General features: G+C 35.8%; 1 protein-coding gene across 1 annotated transcript; it reads left to right on the plus strand.

The window, feature by feature from the left end:
- Window positions 1-2156: 2156 nt before the first annotated feature.
- LOC123659257 (myotubularin-related protein 10-B) lies at window positions 2157-22574 on the plus strand. Its single transcript, XM_045594505.1, has 12 exons — window positions 2157-2712; window positions 2905-2959; window positions 11624-11760; window positions 13915-14070; window positions 14858-15313; window positions 17599-17796; window positions 18129-18258; window positions 19022-19157; window positions 19722-19959; window positions 20040-20146; window positions 21033-21201; window positions 22329-22574. Exons 1-12 carry the CDS (start codon window positions 2656-2658, stop codon window positions 22572-22574), a joined length of 2085 nt encoding a protein of 694 aa, XP_045450461.1. The 5' UTR covers window positions 2157-2655.
- The last annotated feature ends 568 nt before the right edge of the window (window positions 22575-23142 follow it).

Below are 23142 nucleotides of genomic sequence, written 5' to 3' on the forward strand. Positions count from 1 at the left end.
CACTATATCACAAATATATTTAGCATAAAATGGCAGATCATTTATATATATTAAAAAAAGAAATGGACCCACAATCGACCCCTGTGGAACGCACATTTTTAGCACAAATCCAGAAGACTTCGTTCCGTTTATTGATACGTGTTGAATTCTATTAGATAGATAAGAAGCAATTAGATTAAGAGCTTTACCATTAGGCCGTAACACTCAAGTTTACTTAATAAGATCCCGTGGTCCACGCAATCGAATGCCTTTGATAGGTCACAAAATATACCAATAGCATTTTGTGATCCCTCCCAAGCGTCATATATATGTTTGAGAAGTGCCACACCAGCATCTGTCGTAGAGCGACCTCTAATGAAACCATATTGTTCACTGTGAAAAATTCCATTAACTTTAAAATGGAAAAGAAGTTGATTTAGCATAATTTTTTCAAATGTTTTACTTAAGGACGGGAGGATTGAAATAGGTCTATAATTTCTGGGATTACTTCGACTTCTCTTTTTAAAAAGTGCTACATTTTAGCAAAAGGAAAAAACCCCAAAGGAAAAGACCCCAATTTAATAGCATTGGTAAAAGTTAAAGCTAAGTATGGAGCGAGGTCATCAATGATAGTACTAATTAATTTAACGGAAATGCCCCACAGATCATTTGTTTTTTTAATATTAAGACTCTTAAAAGCTTTTAGAATATCTAAAGAATCAACTTGCGAGAGTGAATAATCAACATAACATTTGCTTACGTTATTTTTAAGAAGTTGTGTAGAATCAGTTGAAGATGAATTCAGTCGAGAAGTTAAGTCAGTGAGTATTTTATCGAAAAAGGCTTCAAAGACGTTTACCAACTTGTTATCCGAGCTTACAACAGCACCATTTATATTTAATTCAATTGGTATAGTTGGCTTAATACGTTTCCCACAGATACTATTAATTATATTCCATGTGCATTTAATTTTATCATCAGAATTGATAATTTTATCTTTGATATATTTTGATTTAGCAGCCATACAAACAGCTTTATAAGTTTTAAATTTTTATTTACATAATTCAAAAATATAGTCTCCTGCTTCCATGCATCATACTGTACAGTTCGTACAACCTATTTCTACTCTTATAAATACCTTCAGAGCCCATTCACTAAATTTTAAGTTTACATTTATATCGAAAGTTTTAGGTTTAAAAATGTTATAGAATTCATCTAAAATTAATTTACTAAAACTTAAAGAACTTAAAGAAACTTAAAGAATTTAAAATATTTCTGATAACGTGAATAATATACAAATATGCCTACAAAACTTTTTTATTATTAGTATTTATTAGTTTATAATGAGTTTATGTATTATGTATATATTAGTTAGATAGTTAGTTCAGTCTACTGAAGTCCACTGTTGGACATAGTCCTTCTCCTACACGGAGAAAGAGGCATATACTCAGCAGTGGGATGTTACAAGCTGAATGCGATGCGATGCGATACTGGAAATAGACCTCCCTAAGTTAGCGCCAGACAGCCCAGTTTTCCAAAATCCTCATCCAGCCTACACCGGTAATCTTACGTAGATCGTCGGTGCTGGGAGCTGGAGGGCGTTCCACACTGTTTGCACCAAGACTCTCCAGGACACGTCTGCTTACTGCTACTTCAACTTGAATGAAGAATTAATAATAAGAAGTTTTACTTCATTGGCTAGCTTAACGTTGCTAATTTCTTCTTCGTTGGTTAGCTAACTTCAGGTTAACGGTTTTTGTGACGGTGGGCGCGCACATCGTCAAAAATGTATCTCATAATTTTTCCCTAACGCACCAAAAGAAGTATAACTTAAAAAAATATATAATCGATTTCTCAATTACACCCCTAAAAATACAAATGAAAAAAATTATGCAGATAGTAGACAAAAGTTCCTTGTTAAAAGGTATTGCATTAAAAAATCCTATTTCACTTTATTCTAAAATGGCTTGAATTCTACTATGACTTTAGTTTATAATTTTGTATCTTACATTTTCAATTAGTATTTTTTTTTTATTTTTTATTAAACATTATACATATTTACAATTCACAACTTAAGAACTAAATATTTACAGATAGTTTTGGTATAAATCATGTCCGCTTGGAATTGTGCCAAGAATGCTGGCAGCATTTCCCCGTTGAATCGCTATGCCGATTCTCTGGGCAAAAAATGCGCCAGCCCTCTTTTAATTAAATTGCAGTTTTATCGAACTTTCGTTAATAACCCTTTCAAGATACAAAAATTAAGTTCTAGCAACATTGTGATATCTGTCGTTGCATCGGGACATGTTAAATATTACATTACTTAGTTCTAAATATAAAAAAAAAATATTATCTACTATTTAGTGTACTCCGTAATGGTGTTTGCGTACACAACCACTAATAAATAACATATAATCAGTAAAAAAAGCGGCGAAAATAAAGAGTAATAATTTATTTAAGCTGACCGTAATCAATGCGTGTAATGTTTGTGAGGATGATTGTTATCAAATCCAAGTGAAATAAAAACTAATCATGTGGATAATATGTAATTTAAGTGATTTTCATCGTCCACTGTACCTGATTTAAATAATTCTATTTAATATAAGTGTAAATATTAACTTCATAAGGCTAAAGTGGGTCAACAGTGAAAAAAGTTTTTAAACCATATTGATTACAATGAATGAGAAAAAGTTGGTGCAGAATTTTAAGAGTTACATCAATGTATCGCCTTTGGTAAGTATACTACTTCCTACTGATAAAACTGTTTTACTTAAAACATCTTGAACATTTGGTAGGATGGAATAGATAGACGAGTTTTATCGAAGTTCTTATTAGAAACTGCTGAAAAAGTAATACATTAATTATTATTTTGTTTTTAGCCTGTATGTGTTAATATACCAATAAATAGTGTCTCTTTCTTTATAGAATAATGGAGAAAAAAATGGATCTGTCCAGGAACTGAAACCGAAAGTTCTCAATGGTGAGTTACTTCTTGATTACTTCACTCTATACGGTGTTTCTTGTTAATTTTTAGTATGGCGGACGTTATATTACAAGCTTTAAAAAAATATTCTCACATTAAAAAAATAATAATTATTGTCATATGTCATATGTCATTATAAATAAATATTGTCATATGTCTTCCTATATTGTGTTATTGAAAATTTACATTTTTCCTTATAATTAAATTTATACCTTCTACTATACTTAAATTTCTGTTATAATATGGGGAATATAATTGAAGCAAAACTTGAGTTACTTGAGTTATTCCATATTTAAAAATTTCTTATAATTTCTTCAGAACTTCATTCATTTCATTTGAAAACAGTTTATAGATTGTAATACTATATCTATATAATTAGTGATTTCGTAAAAAGTAAAGGATAAACAATAATTATTGTGGGTTATCCCTAAGAGATAGACATATACCATCGAGGTTTTTTTTGTAGACCTTTTAAAGGTGCACAATACTGTAGGACATTATTTTGATCTATCTTGTAGGGTTCGGCCAGCTTTTACAATGTAAGCGCAAAAAAATCAGTTTATTTACGACATCACATTAGAAACCTCTAAAATTATCAGTGTTTCCCTTCTATATTATGCATGTATTATACATATAAACCTTTCTCTTGAATCACTCTTTCTATGAAAAAAACCTCGTCAAAATCTATTGCGTAGCTTTAAAGACCTAAGCATACATAGGGACAAACAGACAGCTGGAAGCGACTTTGTTTTATACTATGTAATGATAATATAATTTACTTTATCGTATTTTAGAAAATATTATCTATATATATAAAAATAAATGTTTGTCTGTATGTCCTTTATAAAATTGTAAACTATGCATTTGATCATGTCATGATCTTTTGTGCATGAGCCCACAAATTTCTGAGTTAGTAGGACCAAAAAAAAAAAAGCGTAGCAACACGCGCAAGATACAGCTAGTAATGAATATATGTAAATCATAGACTAATACGTCAATCACTATACTTCAAAAGTGACTTACTATTTAAAGTATTCATGTAAGAAAAGGCCTTTCAATGACGTTATTTTGACTTTCGTTAAGTGTGTATATCACCTTATGACGAAATAAATGTTTTCATTTCTTTTCATTTCATGAGCAAGTCTTTTAGTTTACTTATTATTTATTTATTTTTTTAATAAATAAAAAAAATCCTTGCCTTGCTTGTACCTAAGTTTGTTCTAGCATTTATCTTTGACTGTTTGACTATTGTATGGAGTTGATATTAAATTTGGTTCGTTAATTTATTCTTAAAAAATACAATTGAGAACAGCTTTCAACATGTTCATACCTCTTAACTGAATTTATTCCCTTTTTACTACTAAATAAATCATGTTACATACATACATATAAACACGCCTCTTTCCCGCAGGGCTAGGCAGAGACCAATTCTTTCCACTTGCTACGATCCACTTCACACTTCACTTTCAGTCCACTTTCATTATTCCCTTCATACATGCTCTTCGGTTTAAGTTACTCCTGACCTGGCCTTTTTATTTCATAAATAATGTTTAATGTAAAAAAAATGGACTACAATACATTAAGGAGTCTAAAATTTATTTTATTAGGGGATTGTTGAGTTTCTAAAATGTCTTATAATAAAAAGACGAATAGTTGTTATTTTATTGAGGGAGATCACAGCAGGAAATATTGTGCTAAAAATTTGGGGAAGGACCTCAACCTTACAGAAAATCACACATAAATAACACTGTTCTCAAATAAATAAATATCTACACAATACACACACGGTCGTCTGTTCCTAAAGTTAGCAACTTAATGCTTTTGTTATAGGCAACAGCCCACTGGTATATAGCTACATTTTTTTTTTGATAAACATACTAATCAATAATACATATATAAATAAAAATTTATATTACACCCAGACTCGGGGTGGGAATCGAACCCACAACCCTTGGACCAGAAAACAGGGTCACTACAAACTGCGCCAACGGGCTAGTCTAAATAGTGTTGTGCTCCTGTGGTGAGTATGGAAGCTCCAGGTCGGGGAAGAGGTTGGCTCTGCTTTATGGAGTATTGACTAAACTGATCAAATTCAAAATATAAATGAAGCCATACGATTTGCATTCACCTGGTTAACTACAATTAATCCAATTATTCAGTTAATCAAATTTCAGAGGCTATCACATATCAGTTGGCTAACTTTACTGGAGGGCAAAAAATATCAAACTAAGGTTTCGTATTTGTCTTATTAACAATTTGCGCCGTCTTATTTGGTTTTATTATATGTATTATGCCTATTTATCGGGGAAGGTTGTAGGGTATAATACAATTACCCTATGGTCCATAGTAAAGAGCTATAAGGAATAATTGTGTTTGCTCACAAATGAAAAAAAAACGACTTGAATTACATCGTTTCATTTCGTAGAATGTAAAAAGTTTATCATAAACACAAAATAATTGCGAATACTGTAACATTAAAATTGGAGCAATAATATTAAATAACGTGTTACAAACAAGTTAGAACATTTGCGATGATGTAAAAAAACAATAACTCAATTACGTATTCGTTACGTGCGGCTAACTGTACCGCCATTTATACATATATCAGTTTCCATATAAACAGCTAACTTGTCACAGGACTCGGTGTACGCAATTATATACTTTATTCTTTTAGATTAGGGCTTAAAAAGTCCTGTGGATAAATAGGACATACGGATTATGGTAGTGCTAGAAAAATATAGGAAGTAATGTCCCATACTCGTCAGTTTATAGTGCTATGTGGATCTGATGAGATGGGGGTGCTTAGACCAGGTACCAATTTTTTATTATTTGTTTGTCAATTCAAATAAATTTGATTTTATTAAAGGTAAACGAACACAACTATATTACATATTTTAACAAATATTTATTCAAATTCATGACTTAATACAATGCTAAACCGGGCGGATCAAATATTTATTAATACCACTGAAAACCATTAAACCAAAAGAACGTGAAATAGAATTTTAAAGTAATTAAACTAGTAACTGTGTCATCAACAGAAATAAAGTAATGAACCTACATTTATATGATATCGCCTGACTAATGTAAACTTTGTTACGATCATCCCGTTAAATAACACGATGTGAATTCACACGTAGTTCTAAAAATAACCGCGTAAGAAATTCCCCGAAACCGTCTTACATTTTACTTGTCTTAAAACTTAAATTCGCATCTTCGCCTTAATAGCTAGTGGATAATAATATTAGTCATCTTGTTGGTATTTTGACTGTCTTCATATTATCCTCGTACACCTAATTATAATGTAAGTATTTGTTATCAAGATTTCACTCACCGAAAAGAAGTAATTTTATTACTAAATATCGTTATTTGTAGTTCGAAGTTATAATCGAAATTTACTTTTTTAATAGGAAGCTTTAACTATAAACTTTTAATGTGTTCGTTAAGATTATTTGCTTGCAGAAATTTTATCATAAGTTAGAATGCTTACCTAAATTACAGTATTAAACTAGGTGTATCTATATTTTTTTGAGGTAAGGTGCAGCAGGAAATCTTGGTTAAGCTTGGAATAGCCGACTGTGTAAAACTTTACAGAAAATCACAGCTAAGAAATACTTTTATCCACTAATGTTGTGGATTTTCCTGTGGTAAGTAAGATAGCCAAAGCTGGGGAGGATTGGGGTTAGGGTCGGTAGGTAGGTAGGTATATCTTACGTATACATATCGTTACGTTAATTATAAAACCCTAAAAAGTCGGACTTTTAATACATTAAAAATATTCTTTTAAAAATTTTTAAAGGACATGATAGTTGGTACTGAAGCAAAATTGTATTTTTATGTAATTTTTTGTCTCATCTGTCTAAATCTTGGCCGCGAATCACGCCGAAATTACCGAAGTAGTCCACTAAAAAGTTACATTTGAGGTCGCATGATATGTTTTAGAGTAAAATTCGGCGATAGATGAACTTAAACCCTCCATGATACCAAGAAAAAAAATTGCGTCCTGCGTCCGTAACATATCAATGGACTAAATGAAGTTCAACGAAAATCTAAATGATTTTAATCTATGAATAATGACTATGAACTAGATAACTAAATATTTTATGTCTCAAGAATTAAATTTAGTATCATTTTCTTAAGAAAAAGAAGATTAAAATCAAAAAGAGTAATTTTTACTAATTGCAGGCTAGTTGTTTAAATATTATAATAAAATATAAAAGCAATGCCCAGCAGTATCAATTAGTCGTGTTGATTGCGGTCATACTTGCGGTTAATAAACTAATATAAATATTATCACCAATATTGGAATTTATACCTCTTTTTTGATTACTTTCATAACATGTGTACAATATTTTGTCCCTAATTTTTTTTTTATGTCACGTACTTGACGCTCTCACGCACGTGATGTGGTCCTCCTGTGACCATGGTTGCTGTAAAGTATCCGAAACGTCTTATAGTTAAAAAAACTTAATAAACCGCGATAAAATCCGAAAAAGTTGTTTCATTATAATGTGGGCTATATTTTATTTCAAATAAGGCGGTTCGAAGTTCGCCAGGTCAACTAGTATATGTAGTATATGTATAAGTAAGGCGTTCCTTGTGTATTAAAGTACATAAAATGTATAAATAGTGTACCTACTCATCAACCATCATGAATATCGGGTACAAATTTTGTTTGATTGATAAATTCGACGATTAGAATAATAAAAATACAATAGGTATAATGTAGCAGAATCATGCTCTGAAACATTTTACTAAAAGAACTGAACTCTTATTGATATATAACGACGATAAAGTAGGCAGACTACCGTTTTCTAGAGTAAATTCGCAATAATTGTGTTTTCAGGCAAACGCAAAAAAAACCGACTTCAATTATATCGTCAAGTAATACAACGTAGGTAGACGAAAAATAGTCAAGTAAATACGCATTATCAAACATTACTCCAAAATTTGTAATCAGATCTCGATGAAATTTAAATGTGATCACATAATAAAACATCAGCTTTCAATTAAATTAAAAATTATTAAAATCGGTACACCCAGTAAAAAGTTATGCGGATTTTCGAATTTCCTTCGATTTCTCTGGGATCCCATCATCAGATCCTGGTTTCCTTATTATGGTACCACGCCAGGGATATCTCCTTTCCAACAAAAAAAGAATTATCAAAATCGGTTCATAAACGACGAAGTTATCTCCGAACATACATTAAAATATATATATACGGTCGAATTGAGTAACCTCCCCCTTTTTTTGAAGTCTGATAAAAATCGTTGAGGCTTTATTTGTTTATGGATTTGCGGTCAAATTTGTGATTAGGGAAATATATGTTAAAAACAATAAGATTTAGCGAATGAGCTATTTAACGGTTTAAGTAATGATAAGATCTTCGCTATCTCCACCGAATCTATTAAAGAACAATAATAATAATATAAAAAAAAACAGTGTTCACACAACAAAATATACAATATAATTCCAAAACGTGCACGTAGTAAAATATAAAATAGAATTAATAAATTGTAAAACATAAATTATAAAGAGGAATTCAAAATACAAATTCTTGAATAAACAAAATAGAAACAAGAAATGAGGTTTCATTATTATTTCCATATAAAAAGTGTGGTGGATACGCCACAAAGATTTGGAATGCCTATTCCTCTGAAATACATCATCGTTTTCCTTCATTCATTTGGATTAATTTTGACTTTCAATAATGTCAAAATAGCACGGATGATTTCGCCATTGTGACTTAGAATGGAGAAGACATGAAGGAGATTGAATATTATAATATATTTGCGTGTGAAACATCCGCAACGATATACCTATAATTGTTTGTACGATATATTAAATATATACCACGTTTTGGATAATTTACATAATGATATTGATATAAAGTAGAAGCTTTTAAACAGTTTTCCCATTCAAGAAATAGTCATTATATATTTTGTACGAGAAGACTGACTCAAATTCTAACTTCACGGTCACTGCACCTTACGCCAATTGATGTCGTTCTTAAAAACTGAAACTGGTTCAATGTTAACCTCCAAGGTTAACGGAGAAACTCCTCTAAATTACTCGAAAAGCAGACGTGACGTTTTCTGAATTTTATAGCATAAAATACGCAAAAATAATATGACATGACAATGAAAAATGAATAAAAGTTTTATGCGGTGTAACGACTCTATAAAACGACGAATCGATAAAAAAAAAACAGCTAGTAATAATATTGAAATATCTTCTCTACTTTCTTAAACGTTTCATTTTTTGTTTCCATAGAAAACCCGTATATCTGGGAAGATTTCAATATCGATCAGAACGGCAGACACAGACGTGTGACGTGTCTGCTCTGGTTGTATAGTTTTTACAGCTGTCTTCATATTATATGCCCGTTACAATTATACAATCGTAAAAAATAACGGAGAATTATGTAAAAGAAATTTTATTATTTTAAAATTAATTATTTTTTGAGATTCATTTACATAGTCAGAAAAAAGTTGTCTATTTCTCAGGCTTTGTTTTGTATCGAATTGTTCAAAACACGTTGCAGCTAAAATAGTTACTGATTTTCTAGGAACCTTGGAACTAAATTAGCTTAATAAATCAAGATAGTCAATTCTATTGTTAAAAAGTTTGTGTAAGTTACATGTTGAGATAGGATCTTTTGTTTCCGAGCATTTTTATTGTAATGTGTCTTAAGACTTTCGGAATAACTGTTTATCAAGTTTAATAGTTAACTGTTGTTTATTTTATTTTACATGACAACTGTTTTTCAAATGGTTTTGGTAGGTGTTCATAAGATTCTTTGTGTCGTGTTGAGTTTGGCACTATATCTTGTCAATTTTGATAATTCAGTTGAAATAATTACAGAATGTAACGAATATACGTTTTATTTAAATTTTGTACTACAGCAAAATGTCCCAAGTAGCCGGTTCAATTATTTAATCTACGTTGTTAGAGTTTAATTTAGTATTAACTGTAACTCCAAAGTCCCTCCTATAGTTCTACGCCTTGAATACATGACATCAATTGATTTTGATCTTCGTGAAAGTTTTAATTGCTTATATTTCTATATTCGTAACCTTTTTTTGCGCTAACAACGATTCTAAAATGGAAAAAATCTCTACAATGCAGAGTGACAAGACTCATGACAAGTACATTACCTACGCCGTAAAAGTACATATTTTTATTATAACCCACAGCATGTATTAAGTTATTATTAAGTGAAATCTGTGATAATACTAAATTAAAATATACAATGAACATAAAATAAACACTTATGACGTTATTTCATACTTTGATAAGATATCGTGATCATGAACAAATCAAGGATTCTTTTAGATTTTACAGATAAAATTATTTCATTTGAAGATTAACAGCAAGAAAGTTTTATTATATTACGAGAATAATGAGCAAGTACCGTTTATTTATTTAGATTAGTGTCATCCAAAAGATAAAAATATATTTCACAATTGCTTATTTAGTTATATGTATTGTATGCTTGTTTGATAGGGATCAATGGCCACGCAATAAGTTATTCTTCCGCCTTTTTTTTGCTATCTGTACGTTAATATAAGGGGAGGACTAGTGTAATGATAAAAACAAATAAATAACTTAAGCGTACATTGATTGATAGACAGCAGCATAATGTCTTTTGTAATGTTTAGCTACAATCGATTCAGTTTTCTAAGGATTACTTTTCTATGTGAGTTTCTGAAAGAGAGAGGGAGAGAGAGATTCTAACTAACTCATCTGGCTCAGTGACCCGAAGTGAGTCTTGGCCTCCGAAACAAGATTTCTCTACTTCACACGATCTTGCGCGATTTCACGCCAATTATTGGCTTGGATCTCACTCAAGTCTTCTTCAACCATGTCCCTCCAGCGGTATCTGGGGCGACCCACCGGTCTACGTCCAGTTGGTCGACCCAGATACGCTCTCTTGAGTGCTCGATCCTCCCCCATGTGTTCGACATGTCCGAACCACCGCAATCTATGGGATTTGGTAGCTCTAATGATGTTTGGCTCAGACACCAGGTTTGCAATTTCAGCATTGGTTTTTATTCGCCAGCTGCCATCTTGCCCCTTAGTTGGTCCTAGGATCTTACGGTAAATTTTCCTTTTTGTGACCAGAAACCTATTCTCCTCTCTGAGCGTAAGTGTCCAAGCCTCACAACCGTACATTAGGATTGGACGAATAATGGTTTTGTAAATTGTGATTTTTGTCTTCCTACTAAGAAGAGATTCTAAGAGTTTCTAATTTAATATGGAAACAGTCCCCTGAATTCGAAAGATAATTTGATAGCAAAAAGACAACGAGATAATATTATCACAATTTTTCCAACATATAAAAATTGCTCTAGGGTAGCCGTGCATATCGTGGGCGGTCGTATTTGTTTCCGGTCTGGAACTGTCTGTTGATCTCCCCACCGTGCCTCAGGGAGCACGTAAAGCTCTCGGTATCAGTTGTTGTCATAGATACCTGAAAGGGATCTTTACGCATAGTAGAGAATATATCCGCCAACCCTCAGTGGAGCAGCGTGATGGATTAAGTACCGACCCTACTACTTGGAGCAAGAGGAATATGCCAAAGTAGAATTATAGACTGAATCAAAAAATTATCAATACCCAAATACATATGTATATAGTAGAATCATTTTATTTCTCAGGCGAGCTCGTGGTGGGTGCGGCGCACAGCGTCGTCATGTTGCCGCCTCTCAGCGAGCGTGACCGTGGAAGATTCGGCTCTCTGTTCGTTACCAACTACAAGCTGTCCTTCGTGCCGATCGACAGCTCGAGCAACGATGTGAGTCTTGTTCCTCTATCTTATATGTATTTTACTTTTCCAACTAAATATTTTGACAAAAATAGTAGAACTAACTGCGCCTACAGTTTCACCAGCGTAATTTTTGGCAGGAATATCGGAATAAAAAGCAGCCTGTGTTTTATTTTAGATCTCCAGCTAGCTAGGTACCAAGTTTTATATTATTTGTTTCTTACGCTTTTATTTATGGAAAAAATAGCCTTATAGCCTTCCTCGATAAATGGGCTATCCAACACAAGAAGAATTTTTCAATTCGAACCTGTAGTTCCTTCAATTAGCGCGTTTAAACAAACAAGTAAATAAACTTATCTGCTTTATATAATACTAGCTGACCTGGCGAACTTCGTATTGCCTTATTTTATTTCTTAAATATAATAGTTACATATATCAAAATAAAATATAGCCTATCTTTCAAGTTGAATCAAACTGCACACGGTGTGCAAATTTGATTAAAATCGGTTAAGTAGTTTAGGGAGTCCACCGCGGACAAACAATGTGACGGGTATATAAATATATACCCGTAAGTTAGCAAAAGTTTTTGAGAAAGGATCATTTTTTTTCCTTTTTACGCAAAAAATACTGAGTATATTATAATATAATATATATACTAATCTTCTTATACATATGTATATATGTAAATTACTCCTTTCTCAAAAACTTTTGGGTTTGCAATGAAAGGAATATACTAAGTGTAAAGTTGTATGTGTATTAAATTCTTTAAATTTAGTTGTCACTCACGATAGAAAGAAATGAGTTATAGCTGGTATGCAATACACTGTTGCTCTGCTATTGTGTCTGAGTAAGGGTAAGGCGAGACGTCTCGACGCCCTTCATACGTACATAATTATAACTACTCGTATAATCATTCTGCTTCTTATGCACTCGACAGATTTTACGAGCGATAACTTTCTGTATTAAGCTTATTACGAAATAAAAGCCTGATATTATTTGACGTCGAGCAGATGACCGATCATATTGATTTTTATTATTTAATGTCTCTTTTAAATACTCAAAAATATTGCTTGATATTGCCACATCCATACCATCCATACGAGACCAGATCCATACCACCCTAAGTACGCGTACTTTAGAACCGCCGAGTAAGTTCGTTGACGATCCAACAAGTTTGAAATCTTGCTCGTAACCCGCCTCCGCTCGTGCGTGTGGCAGCACTACGAAAGAGGAAGGGGTTCTCAATTTGATTCAGAACCTTTGACTGGGTGGACCGATTTCCATGATTTTTGTTTTAATCAAAAGGTAGTGTGTGTTGTGTGGTCCCATTTAAATTTGATTGCGATCTAATAAGTAGTTTTTCAAAACTTCTGAGATAACATACATAAAAAAGTATAATCTAATGAAGAACTTCCTCATTTTTTGGAAGTCGCTTAAAATGGCAGCTTGCAGTTCGCAGTGACACACTAGCGAAAAAGGTCGTCGAGCCACGAATTCGGGAACTTACTCGCATGTCTATCACCCTCTTTAGTGTAAAGAAAGTATACTCATAAAACAAACCCAACCAATTACTATATTATATAATTAGTATTCGCTCCAGCCTGTAATATCCCACTGCTGGGCATAAGCCAATTTCCCCATCTAGGAGAAGAATCAGAGTTCAATCTACCACGCTGCCCGAATGCGGGTTGGCGGATATATTCCCTACTATGAATAACGATCTCTATCAGGTGTACATGATAACAATCGGGACCGACAGCTTAGCTTGCTCTCCAAGGCACGGTGGGGAGACCCGCAAGGGCTAACAACCAGACCGGAAATAAATATTTCCGCTATAATAATTAACTCTCCATATAATTATGAGGCAGTAAATTTTCCAAGACACGATATTGTTGAATACTTCGAAAAAATTATTGAATACAAAAACAGCTTAACGTCAAAAGTATAATTTTTTTTTTTTTATATATCAGCAAACAAGCTTACGAATCACATGATGGTAAGCGGTACTGCTTGAAAACAGTATTATTTAGCTGTGATCTTCTGTAAAGTCGAGGTACCCCAGTCGGGCTGCTCCATATTTTGAGCAGAAAATTTCCTGCTTTGCCCTACCTCAGTTAAATAAATGTTATTATCAAATCTAAATAAAAACTCACAATAATATTTGGTAATGTATTTTTAAAGGAGTACGGTCAAAGAAATCAACTAGTCGGTGCCTTCGACGTCCCGCTAACGGGTGTCGGTGCGCTGTGGCAGACGGATGGTGGAGCCACGCGCCGCAGGAGACTTCTTCCACGGTCTGATGTACCGTCCAAACTGAAGGGGCTTCAAGTGGTTTGTAAGGTGAGATTAAAGATTGACTCGCTAGTCGGAATTATGATTACATGATAAGTATTAGCTGAAACTAGCAAAATAAGAAGGTTAAGCTTTGCTGATCTTTGTCGTGTAGCTAACTGCTAAAAGTTTTTTGGCTAAAATTTCACTTTTTTATATAACTAGGCCAGCAAACAAGCGTACAGCTCATCTGATAGTAGATTACCGTAACTTATAGACGTCTGCAACACCAGAAGCATTGCAAGTGCGTTGCCGACCCTACCCCCTATTCCCCCCAGGAGCTCTTACTAACCAATAGGAACACAAAACTGCTTGAAAGCAATATTATTTAGCTGTGATATTCTGTAAGGTCGAGGTACTACCTCAGTCGGGCTGCTCCATACTTTGAGCAGGAAATTTCCTAGCTCAGTTAAATATAATAATAATAATAATATACTTTATTTCAGACCAAAGTATAAGTCCATATTGGGTTAGTACAACAAGACAACATTCAGAATAAAAAACAAAACAAAATTATATAAAAAAAAATCAATAAGTAAAAAAAAAAATTAAATAGAATAAAATTAAATTCAATAATCAAAAAAAAAAAAAAACAAAAATTCAAAAAATTTTAAAAATTTAATTTTAAAACTCATTACTAAAATAGGAAATGATTTTTAACTTAAATTCCTGAAGACTTAACGAAATACCAAAAATTATGGGCATCTAAGAAATTTTAACTCTTGCTAAAGTTTATCCTTATAAGGCTAATTTAATTTCGTTGACCAAACAAATAAAAATGACTGAATGATTTCAGAATATGAAAGTACTAACATTCAACTTCGCGAACTCACCAATCGGTAATGGAAGGAAAGTCGCGATGGCTCTACTACATCACGCATTCCCGAAACGACATGACTTACTGTTCGCATTCGAGTGCAGAGAACCTTACTACCCGACACTGCCCTCGGACCTAAACATGTTTCAAAGACCAGGAGACTGGAAGAGAGAACTAGAGAGGTGCGAGTGTCCGCATTGGAGAATCACTTGTATAAATGGAACGTCAGACGCTTTCATGCTTACAGCGGGCGAGACACTAATAGTACCTGGATCGGTACTGGATTATAATTTAATAGAAGCAGCGAGACACTTCCGATCGGGAAGAGTGCCAATCTGGGTGTGGGGGAGACCTGAGGGAGCAGCCTTACTGAGAAGCGGAGAGTTGCTGCCCACTGAACAGTCGGCCACTGCTGAAAGCGTTCTTTTAGAGCAGGTACGTTGTAAATTATATAACGAAAAACAAAAATAGTTTCAATGTACATGAATAATACTTTACCTTATAGCTGACATACTGACTAGCTATTATTGATTACCCTTTAAATTTTTTTTTGCAAATTCTTATTTTGGGTGAGCTAAATATAGATTTCGCTTCAGCCTGTAACATCCCACTGCTGGGCACAGGTCTCTTTCCCCATGTAGGAGAAGGATAAGAGCTTAATCCACCACGCTGCTCCAATGCGGGTTGGCGGATATATGGCCCTACTATGAGTAAAAATCGCTATCAGGTGTACACGATAACAACTGAAACCGAAGGCTTTACGTGCTCTGCGAGGCACGGTGGGGAGTACAAATATCTACTCTGAGCGGGAATCGAACCCGCGACCATCGGTGTTTAGGAGCCAGAGACAGAGAATCCAGAGCGGTCGTCTAGATTTAAGTAAATATAGATTTAGGTAAACAAAAATTCTTATTTGATCTTGATTATGACTTTAGGTTTTAAATAATATATAATCATAGGCGGTAAATCTCTTTTATCATTTGACGTAAAATTGGTATCACACAGTGAAATAATTTTGAAAAAAATAAAAACTCTAAAAAACACGACTACGATTAATAAAATAGGTAAAAAAACTTTTTAAGTTAAACGGTTTTATGTTAAACATACATTGCAATGTTTAAGATAAGTCTACAATCGTTGATTAAAATGTTTGTTTTGTAATGTTACACTATAATTAGGCAGTTGTTCAACCGACAACGATGGACGTGTGATAAGTAGGGCTAGAATGTGGAAACAAGCTAGCAAGCTCGATTATAAGCGAGTTTTAGGGTTTCATAGTGGTGAGCGAGTAGTACTTTTATCATATGTTTTGTCGATTAAAGACAAACTACGAGCAGTGAAACGATTCCTCGCCAGCCAGCAGTGTGAATGTCCAACGATAAACTAGTTGAAACATCTCTTTTATTTACATGGAGTGTATAACTATTGGAATTTCCATGAGCAAGAAAATAGTAAGTAATTTCCTCACCGTCTGCGGGCCAACTGCCTATTTTAACGACGAATTAAACGATTCTTCTATCGCACATTAAGTCGATAATTTGTAGACAATTGACGTGCCCCACGGTTTTATTTTAGTCTAGTCTATGCATATGTTTATAATTCCCACGACTGTATCTATTTTATTATTTTTTGGTTTTTAGTACATTTATCTTAAACATTGCAATGTATGTTTAACATAAAACCGTTTAACTTAAAAAGTTTTTTTACCTATTTTTATTTTCTAGTTTTTAGTTCTTATTTCGCATTCTGTTTAATTCATTTAGTGCTTCATTATTGCAAGGCCCATCTTAAATATTGAGGTTGTATAGTGCACTGTATTCTTCTTGTCAAGCCCTTTTATTTGATACCCATATTGGTGGGATTGATAAAAAATTGTTATCAGACATTTGGTAGCGGCGGCCAGCTTAGATTTCAATTTTGCATAGTAAATTGTATTCTACTTGTTGAGACCTTTCATTTGATACCCATGTTGATGGGATTGATAAAACGTAAGTTATCCGCCATTTTGTAGAGGCCGCCATCTTGGATTTTAATTTTATATAGTACATTGATTATACTGGTTGAGCACTTTCATTTGATACCCATATTGATGGGATCGATAAAACCTACGTTATCCGCCATTTTGTAGCGGCTTTTATTTGATACCCATATTGATGGGATTGATAAAACCTACGTTATCCGCCATTTTGTAGCGGCCGCCATCTTGGATTTCAATTTTTTATAGTATATTGTATTCTGCTTGTTGAGACCTTTCATTTGATACCCATATTGATGGGATTAATAAAACATAAATTATCCGCCATTTTGTAGCGGCGGCCATCTTGAATTTATAATGATAATGAATAAACATAATTGTATTGTCACCAAAATCCAAAGTGTATACAAAATTTCAGATTAATCCGTTGACAGGAAGAGGGTGAAATTTGAATTACTAAATTTGACCCAAGAATAAATAATAAATAAAAAATAAAACAAACAGGGTGAGCTAAATAAAACCGTTTAAAAAAAACGGAAGCAGCTGCCATACATATCAATCAATCTGATAAGCCTCGACTAGCTCAGGGGAACTACGCATATACGGGTCATATCCACGGTAACACTGGTCCGTCGCTCGCTAGTCGCACTCCGAGCTTTCCATGTCAACAGATAAGCCTCGACTAACCGAAACGAAACCGTACTGATCTAGTTGCTGTTGTATAAATAGTCCTCGTATCCCTCAGGTGCGCCGCTCGCACCCCAAGCTGACGCCGCCGCGCGTGCTGTACGTGTGCGGGGCGGCGGGCGCGGGGGCGGGGGCGGGCGCGGGGGCGGGGTCGGGGGCGGGCGCGCTCGGCCCTCTGCCGCCCCTCGCTGCGCTCGACGCCTCCTACAAGAAGCTGGCCGAGCTCTGCACGCCCACCTCCCTTGCCGGCTTCTGGGTACGTGTTGTGTGATATACCAAGGTTGTACTGACGTCATTTATGTGTTAGTGTGTAGATCGCTTACCACATAAGCAAGGCGCTACGTGTGCGTGTCCGTTAGTTAATAAACTTTGTCAAGCAGAACGTGTACTCGTTTCGATATCTTTGGTAGTGAGCAAGCACAGTTAATTAAATACATACTTTACTATTTATTTTGTTACACATCCAAAGTATCTGCATATTTTCTATTATAGCTAAAGCGGTACGTCGTCCCTTAAACTTAGCTTTATAAATATATGAAATAAGTACTTATGGCTAGTCTGATGGTAACTTAACAAGCGGGTCAACAGACGCAGGACTCGCAGTACTACTCGTTCTTGGAGTCGAGTCGCTGGTTGCGACACGTGGCTGCCTGCCTCGCATTCGCTGAAGAAGCGGCCGACCAGCTTGCCAGGAACGTCACTGTCGTAATACAGGAGGGTAAGAGTATAATGACCCATGACTCTTGTTTCTAATATTGATTTTCCAATGTCGGTTTTTACCACTCCCAACTGAAGGAAATATTTAACGGAAAATTACTTGTTTATTGATCACCTGAATATAGTATGGCTAAACCATATTTATCTGTTCAAAAGGATGTAAACGTAAATCGGGGCGATAACTGCTCGAAGATTGGGCTGATTAATGTGTTCAACAATTAGCCAGCAAAACAGTAGCGCGGCGTAGTGGGGGCGGCAGGGGCGGCAGGGGCGGCCCACCCCGGGCGACACTAATAAAATATTTAGTAAATATTTGAACCATTTTATTTTTATCGCAACTACAACTTCGGACTGATTGAAAGGAGCACGGAATTTTTCATTACTTATTTTGGGGCGAAGTCGGGGAATGATATTTTGTAGTGACTGGCAACGTCTATACTTGTGGAAATTCCTCGTTTATGACTAATAATCAGCGAGAATGACTTTTTATTACATTCAGAGTGTAAGGGACAGCTTTATAAACTTTTTTAGTTATAATATATAACCTGTATATGTAATGATGACTGTTCTTGCCGAAAAGTAATTGAAAGAGCGGCAAATTTTTTTTCCGCCCCGGGCAGCCGACAACCACGCTACGCCACTGCAGCAAAAATATATTTTTTCCCATGTATTAGCTCCATGCTCATATGTTCGATTCTGTTGAGCATTTTTCCGATTCCGTTTCACCCTTGGCTAGTTTCTCATGCACCAGTGTCGTTTTACAGGCGATGGCGTGGACTACAGTGCGGTTGTATCGTGTCTCACTCAGCTACTGCTGGACGCACACTTCAGAACCATCGCCGGCTTCCAATCACTCGTGCAAAAGGAGTGGCTCGCGCTCGGGCACCCCTTTTGCGACAGGTGAGCGTGTCTCTTATACTTAATAAATAAATAATTAAGTAAACGCCTCACACTCAGCGGGTCCCAATAGAATTTTCTCCTGTGTCAGGGGTCCGGAAACAAACAAAACACGAGCACAAACGCCAACACCACTACTAACATCTGTATGGTCAATACAAATGCTTATCTTGAGCGGGGATCGAACCCGCTACCGCCAGCACAACAGGTAGTGCTATGACCTCTGACCGCTGCGTCAACGCCTCAACAAACTTAAAACATACACAACCAATGGTCATCGCTTCTGTTCTACATACAGGTTATCAATGATTCTACCTATTTAATACCTTCTTTCGTCTGGGTCTGTCGAGAGGCGTCTATAACAGCGCCCTCTATATTTTTTACACTAAACTGTTATGTTTTCTTTACCGCAATCATAATTTCTTTCTTATATTCTTTTGTTCAAGTAGTGCCAATCTTCTTATTTATAAACTGCAATTGACATCTATAGTTACTTGTCATATATGTGAATTCCTACAAAATAGCGTTAACAGTACTTCAAAACTGAATCTAGAAATATATTTCCAGGCTAGGTCGTCCCCGACCAGGTTCCACTAAAGAAGAAACAGAAAAGGAGCCATCAGCCCAAATAGCGCCAGTCTTCCTTCTGTTTCTGGACTGCACTTGGCAGTTACAGCGACAGTTCCCTGCGGCCTTTCAATTCACGGAAACCTACCTCACTACATTATGGGATTGTACGCACAATCATCTGTTTGATACATTTCTGTTCAACTGTCCACGGGATAGGGAACTTGCCGTGTCTAAGGTAAGGTATTCTTAGATTAAATATAAGTTTGGTTTTCGATCCTGTTTCAATTTATTGATTAATGTAATATCAATTTCCAGAACTTCGTTCAACGACCGCTATGGGACTGGGAGGAACAGTTCTCAGAGCAGGATATAGCGCTGTTTTATAATCCACTGTTTGAACAACCGACACCTTCGTCTCGATTATGTGAGCAATATATACCTTGGTTAAAGGAAATTTGACTTCAATTCGACAAACTTATTACAAGTTTTATATTTGTGGCGTAGTTTTAGCGAGCGTAAATTAGTGTCACGTAATTGTGATATATGACGCCACGTAATAGAGATAAATTTGAAATTTTTTAGCTTTAACTTTTCCGCACTGAAGCGCTGCGCATTCACGCCACTGAACTATGATGTATACACATAATACACATGAATGTAGTTTCGGATTATATTGGCATTATAGTTTTTTTTTTTTTTCTATGATAATCGCACTGCCGCTATTTATATTGCGCCAATTTTTGAGTTTTTTCATAATTTGATTCTGTATAATCTTTATTTTTTTTTTTATCACTGACTATTTTTTGAATATAATGAACTTAAAGTCTGTTCAACGAGAACAGATACCAAATGTAAACAAAAGCCCATCATTTTTTGTAGCGACGACGGAAGAAACAAAATATAGTTTATATTTTTTTCTATCTTGTTTGTTTGGTATCTGCTGCACGTCTCTCTGCAAGGTCGAACGATATTTTAACTGGCCTTGAAAACAATTTGACCGCGGACGGCCTTTTGATTTTGTATTATTCATTTTTATTTCATTCCGTGTCCTGAAGCGCTCGGGGTGATTTTTATATTTCGATTATTATTATTTAAGAAGTATCAAATCTTATATACATAATTATATTTAATTAATTATATATAATTCAGTAATTATCAGAATATAAATATATTTTACATTTTAAAAATTTTGTAAGTAAAAAAAAGGTTACAAAACCCTGCATAGTTGAATGACCTCACATTTGGTTTGTTTACATCTGGTATCTCGGCTCGTTGAACGCACTATGGTAAAAGTTGAATGCTACCGACGATCGTGCCCGCAGCGCCGGCCGCGCTGGCGGCGCGCCTGCGGCCGTGCACGTCGCTGGCGGGCGCGGAGCTGTGGTCGCAGTGCTACGAGCGCTGGCTGCCGCCGCTGGACGCGCCGCGCGCCGGCCGCGTGCAGGCGCTGCTGCGGACCGCGGCGCTGCGCGCGCAGGTGGGCGGCTGCTGGCGCCGGCGTTTGTTTGTTACTAGCCGCCCCGGCGTCGCACGGGTGCAATGCTGATACTGAATATACTACAGAATGTCTTTATTTATAGTGTGAAGCTAGCTTACAGCATGGTTATTAACATAATAACAACAACATTCAAATATGCGTCGTTAGATTACACGTTGTTACAGAATGCGTTGAAGAAATAAAGGTTCACTGCTCGTTCCCTGTTGGTGATAGCGTGATAATATGTAGCCTATATGTTGACCAGACTTCTTAATAATATTTGTGCCAAATTTGAAGTAAATCCGTGCAGTACTTTTTGAGTTTATCGATTGTAGATTACACCCCAAATATTCTTTTAAAAAAAACCATTTCCTACCATTTTATTATATGTATAGATTTCTGAATAGGTTAAATGTATATACACCAATGTGGACATAAGTATAATCGTACATAAAAATTACTGAAATTCTGCTAACGGAATACTTGAATGACGCCTTATTCACTAATAAATATATAAACTACTACTCGCGTACATTAAGCTCATTTTATAGTGGAATGATCCTCTGAGGTAGCGCACAATAGGATATATGCTATTCAAAATCTGGAGTAGTTCGATTGGGGAAAGACATCAGTCTTACAGAAGGTCTGTATAAAAACAAACAAAATAAAACTGCACAAGTTTTATGTGCATATGGAAACCAGAGCTCGTGGATAGGGTGAGGGGTCAGGGGCGGTGACGCGCTTGTACGCTTCAGCCTGTAATATCTCACTACTGGGCATAGGCCTCTTTCCCCATGTAGGTGAAGGATCAGAGCTCAATCCACCACGCTGCTCCAAAGCGGGTTAGCGGATATATTCCCTATTACGAGTAACGATCGCTATCAGGTGTACATGATAACAACCGGGACCGACGGCTTAACGTGCTGTCCGAGGTACGGTGGGGAGACCCACAAGGACTGCACAAAGAACCAGACCACGGCAAACACCTGTATCGCCAATACTAATATTTGTCATGTGCTTTTAATTCTCCTGATATTATATTCCATATGACCCGTACGTTTGTTTAATAACTTTTATCATAAAAAAATAAGAAAAAAAAAAAAGATAGTGTATCAATGTAATTCCAGATTCAAAAACTGAACGAGAAGCTGTCATCACTGTCCATACTGAGCCGCCAGTCGCGCGCGGACGAGCCGGGCGAGGCGGAGGCGCGCTCGGCGCCGGCCGCGGTGACGCGCTTCTACCCGTTCAGCGCGCGCGGGCGCTGCGAAGCGCTGGCGGGGCTGCAGCCGCCGCTGGGCCTGCAGCCGCCGCTGGCCGCCGACGACGGTCTGCTGCTGGACTCGCAGTCGCTGCTCACCGCGCCCGACTAGGCTTGCGGCCTGGGGCGGCGACCGCGCGCGGCTCACCTGGTGGCGAGCGATTACCGGAGCTGGGCGGCTCGACTGGGAAAGTTCCTCGACCTTACAGATGATCGCAGCTAAAGAATACTGCTTTCAAGCGGTGTTCTGTTCCTGCCGTGAGGTGACCGGAGCTCCTGGGAGAGCGGGAGTAGAGTCGGCGACGCGCTCACGATGCTTCCAGTGTTGCAGGCGTCTATAAGCTACGGCAATCGTTGCCATCGGGTGAACTTTACACTTGTTTGCCAATTTTTGTAATTTTTTTTTCTGTCTATTTCCTAGTTTTTGATTTTATATATTTATTCAAAAACTTTTTATGATATTTGTGTTCCAAATTTAAAAACATATAATTCTTAATTATTAATTTTTATTAGTAACAGAACAATTTAGACAATTAATTCCAGTCCTATAAATAAAGCCTTAATCTTAGAGCTAGTTTGCACTAAGTCAGTTATTTAATCAATTAAACAATAGTTACAACATTATTCTTAATTTAACTAAATTACTAACTATTGCCAACCAGTCTAAAAATACTTTTGCT

This window comes from Melitaea cinxia, chromosome 13 (genome assembly GCF_905220565.1).
Source record: "Melitaea cinxia chromosome 13, ilMelCinx1.1, whole genome shotgun sequence".
In the NCBI taxonomy this organism is placed as follows: Eukaryota; Metazoa; Arthropoda; class Insecta; order Lepidoptera; family Nymphalidae; genus Melitaea; species Melitaea cinxia.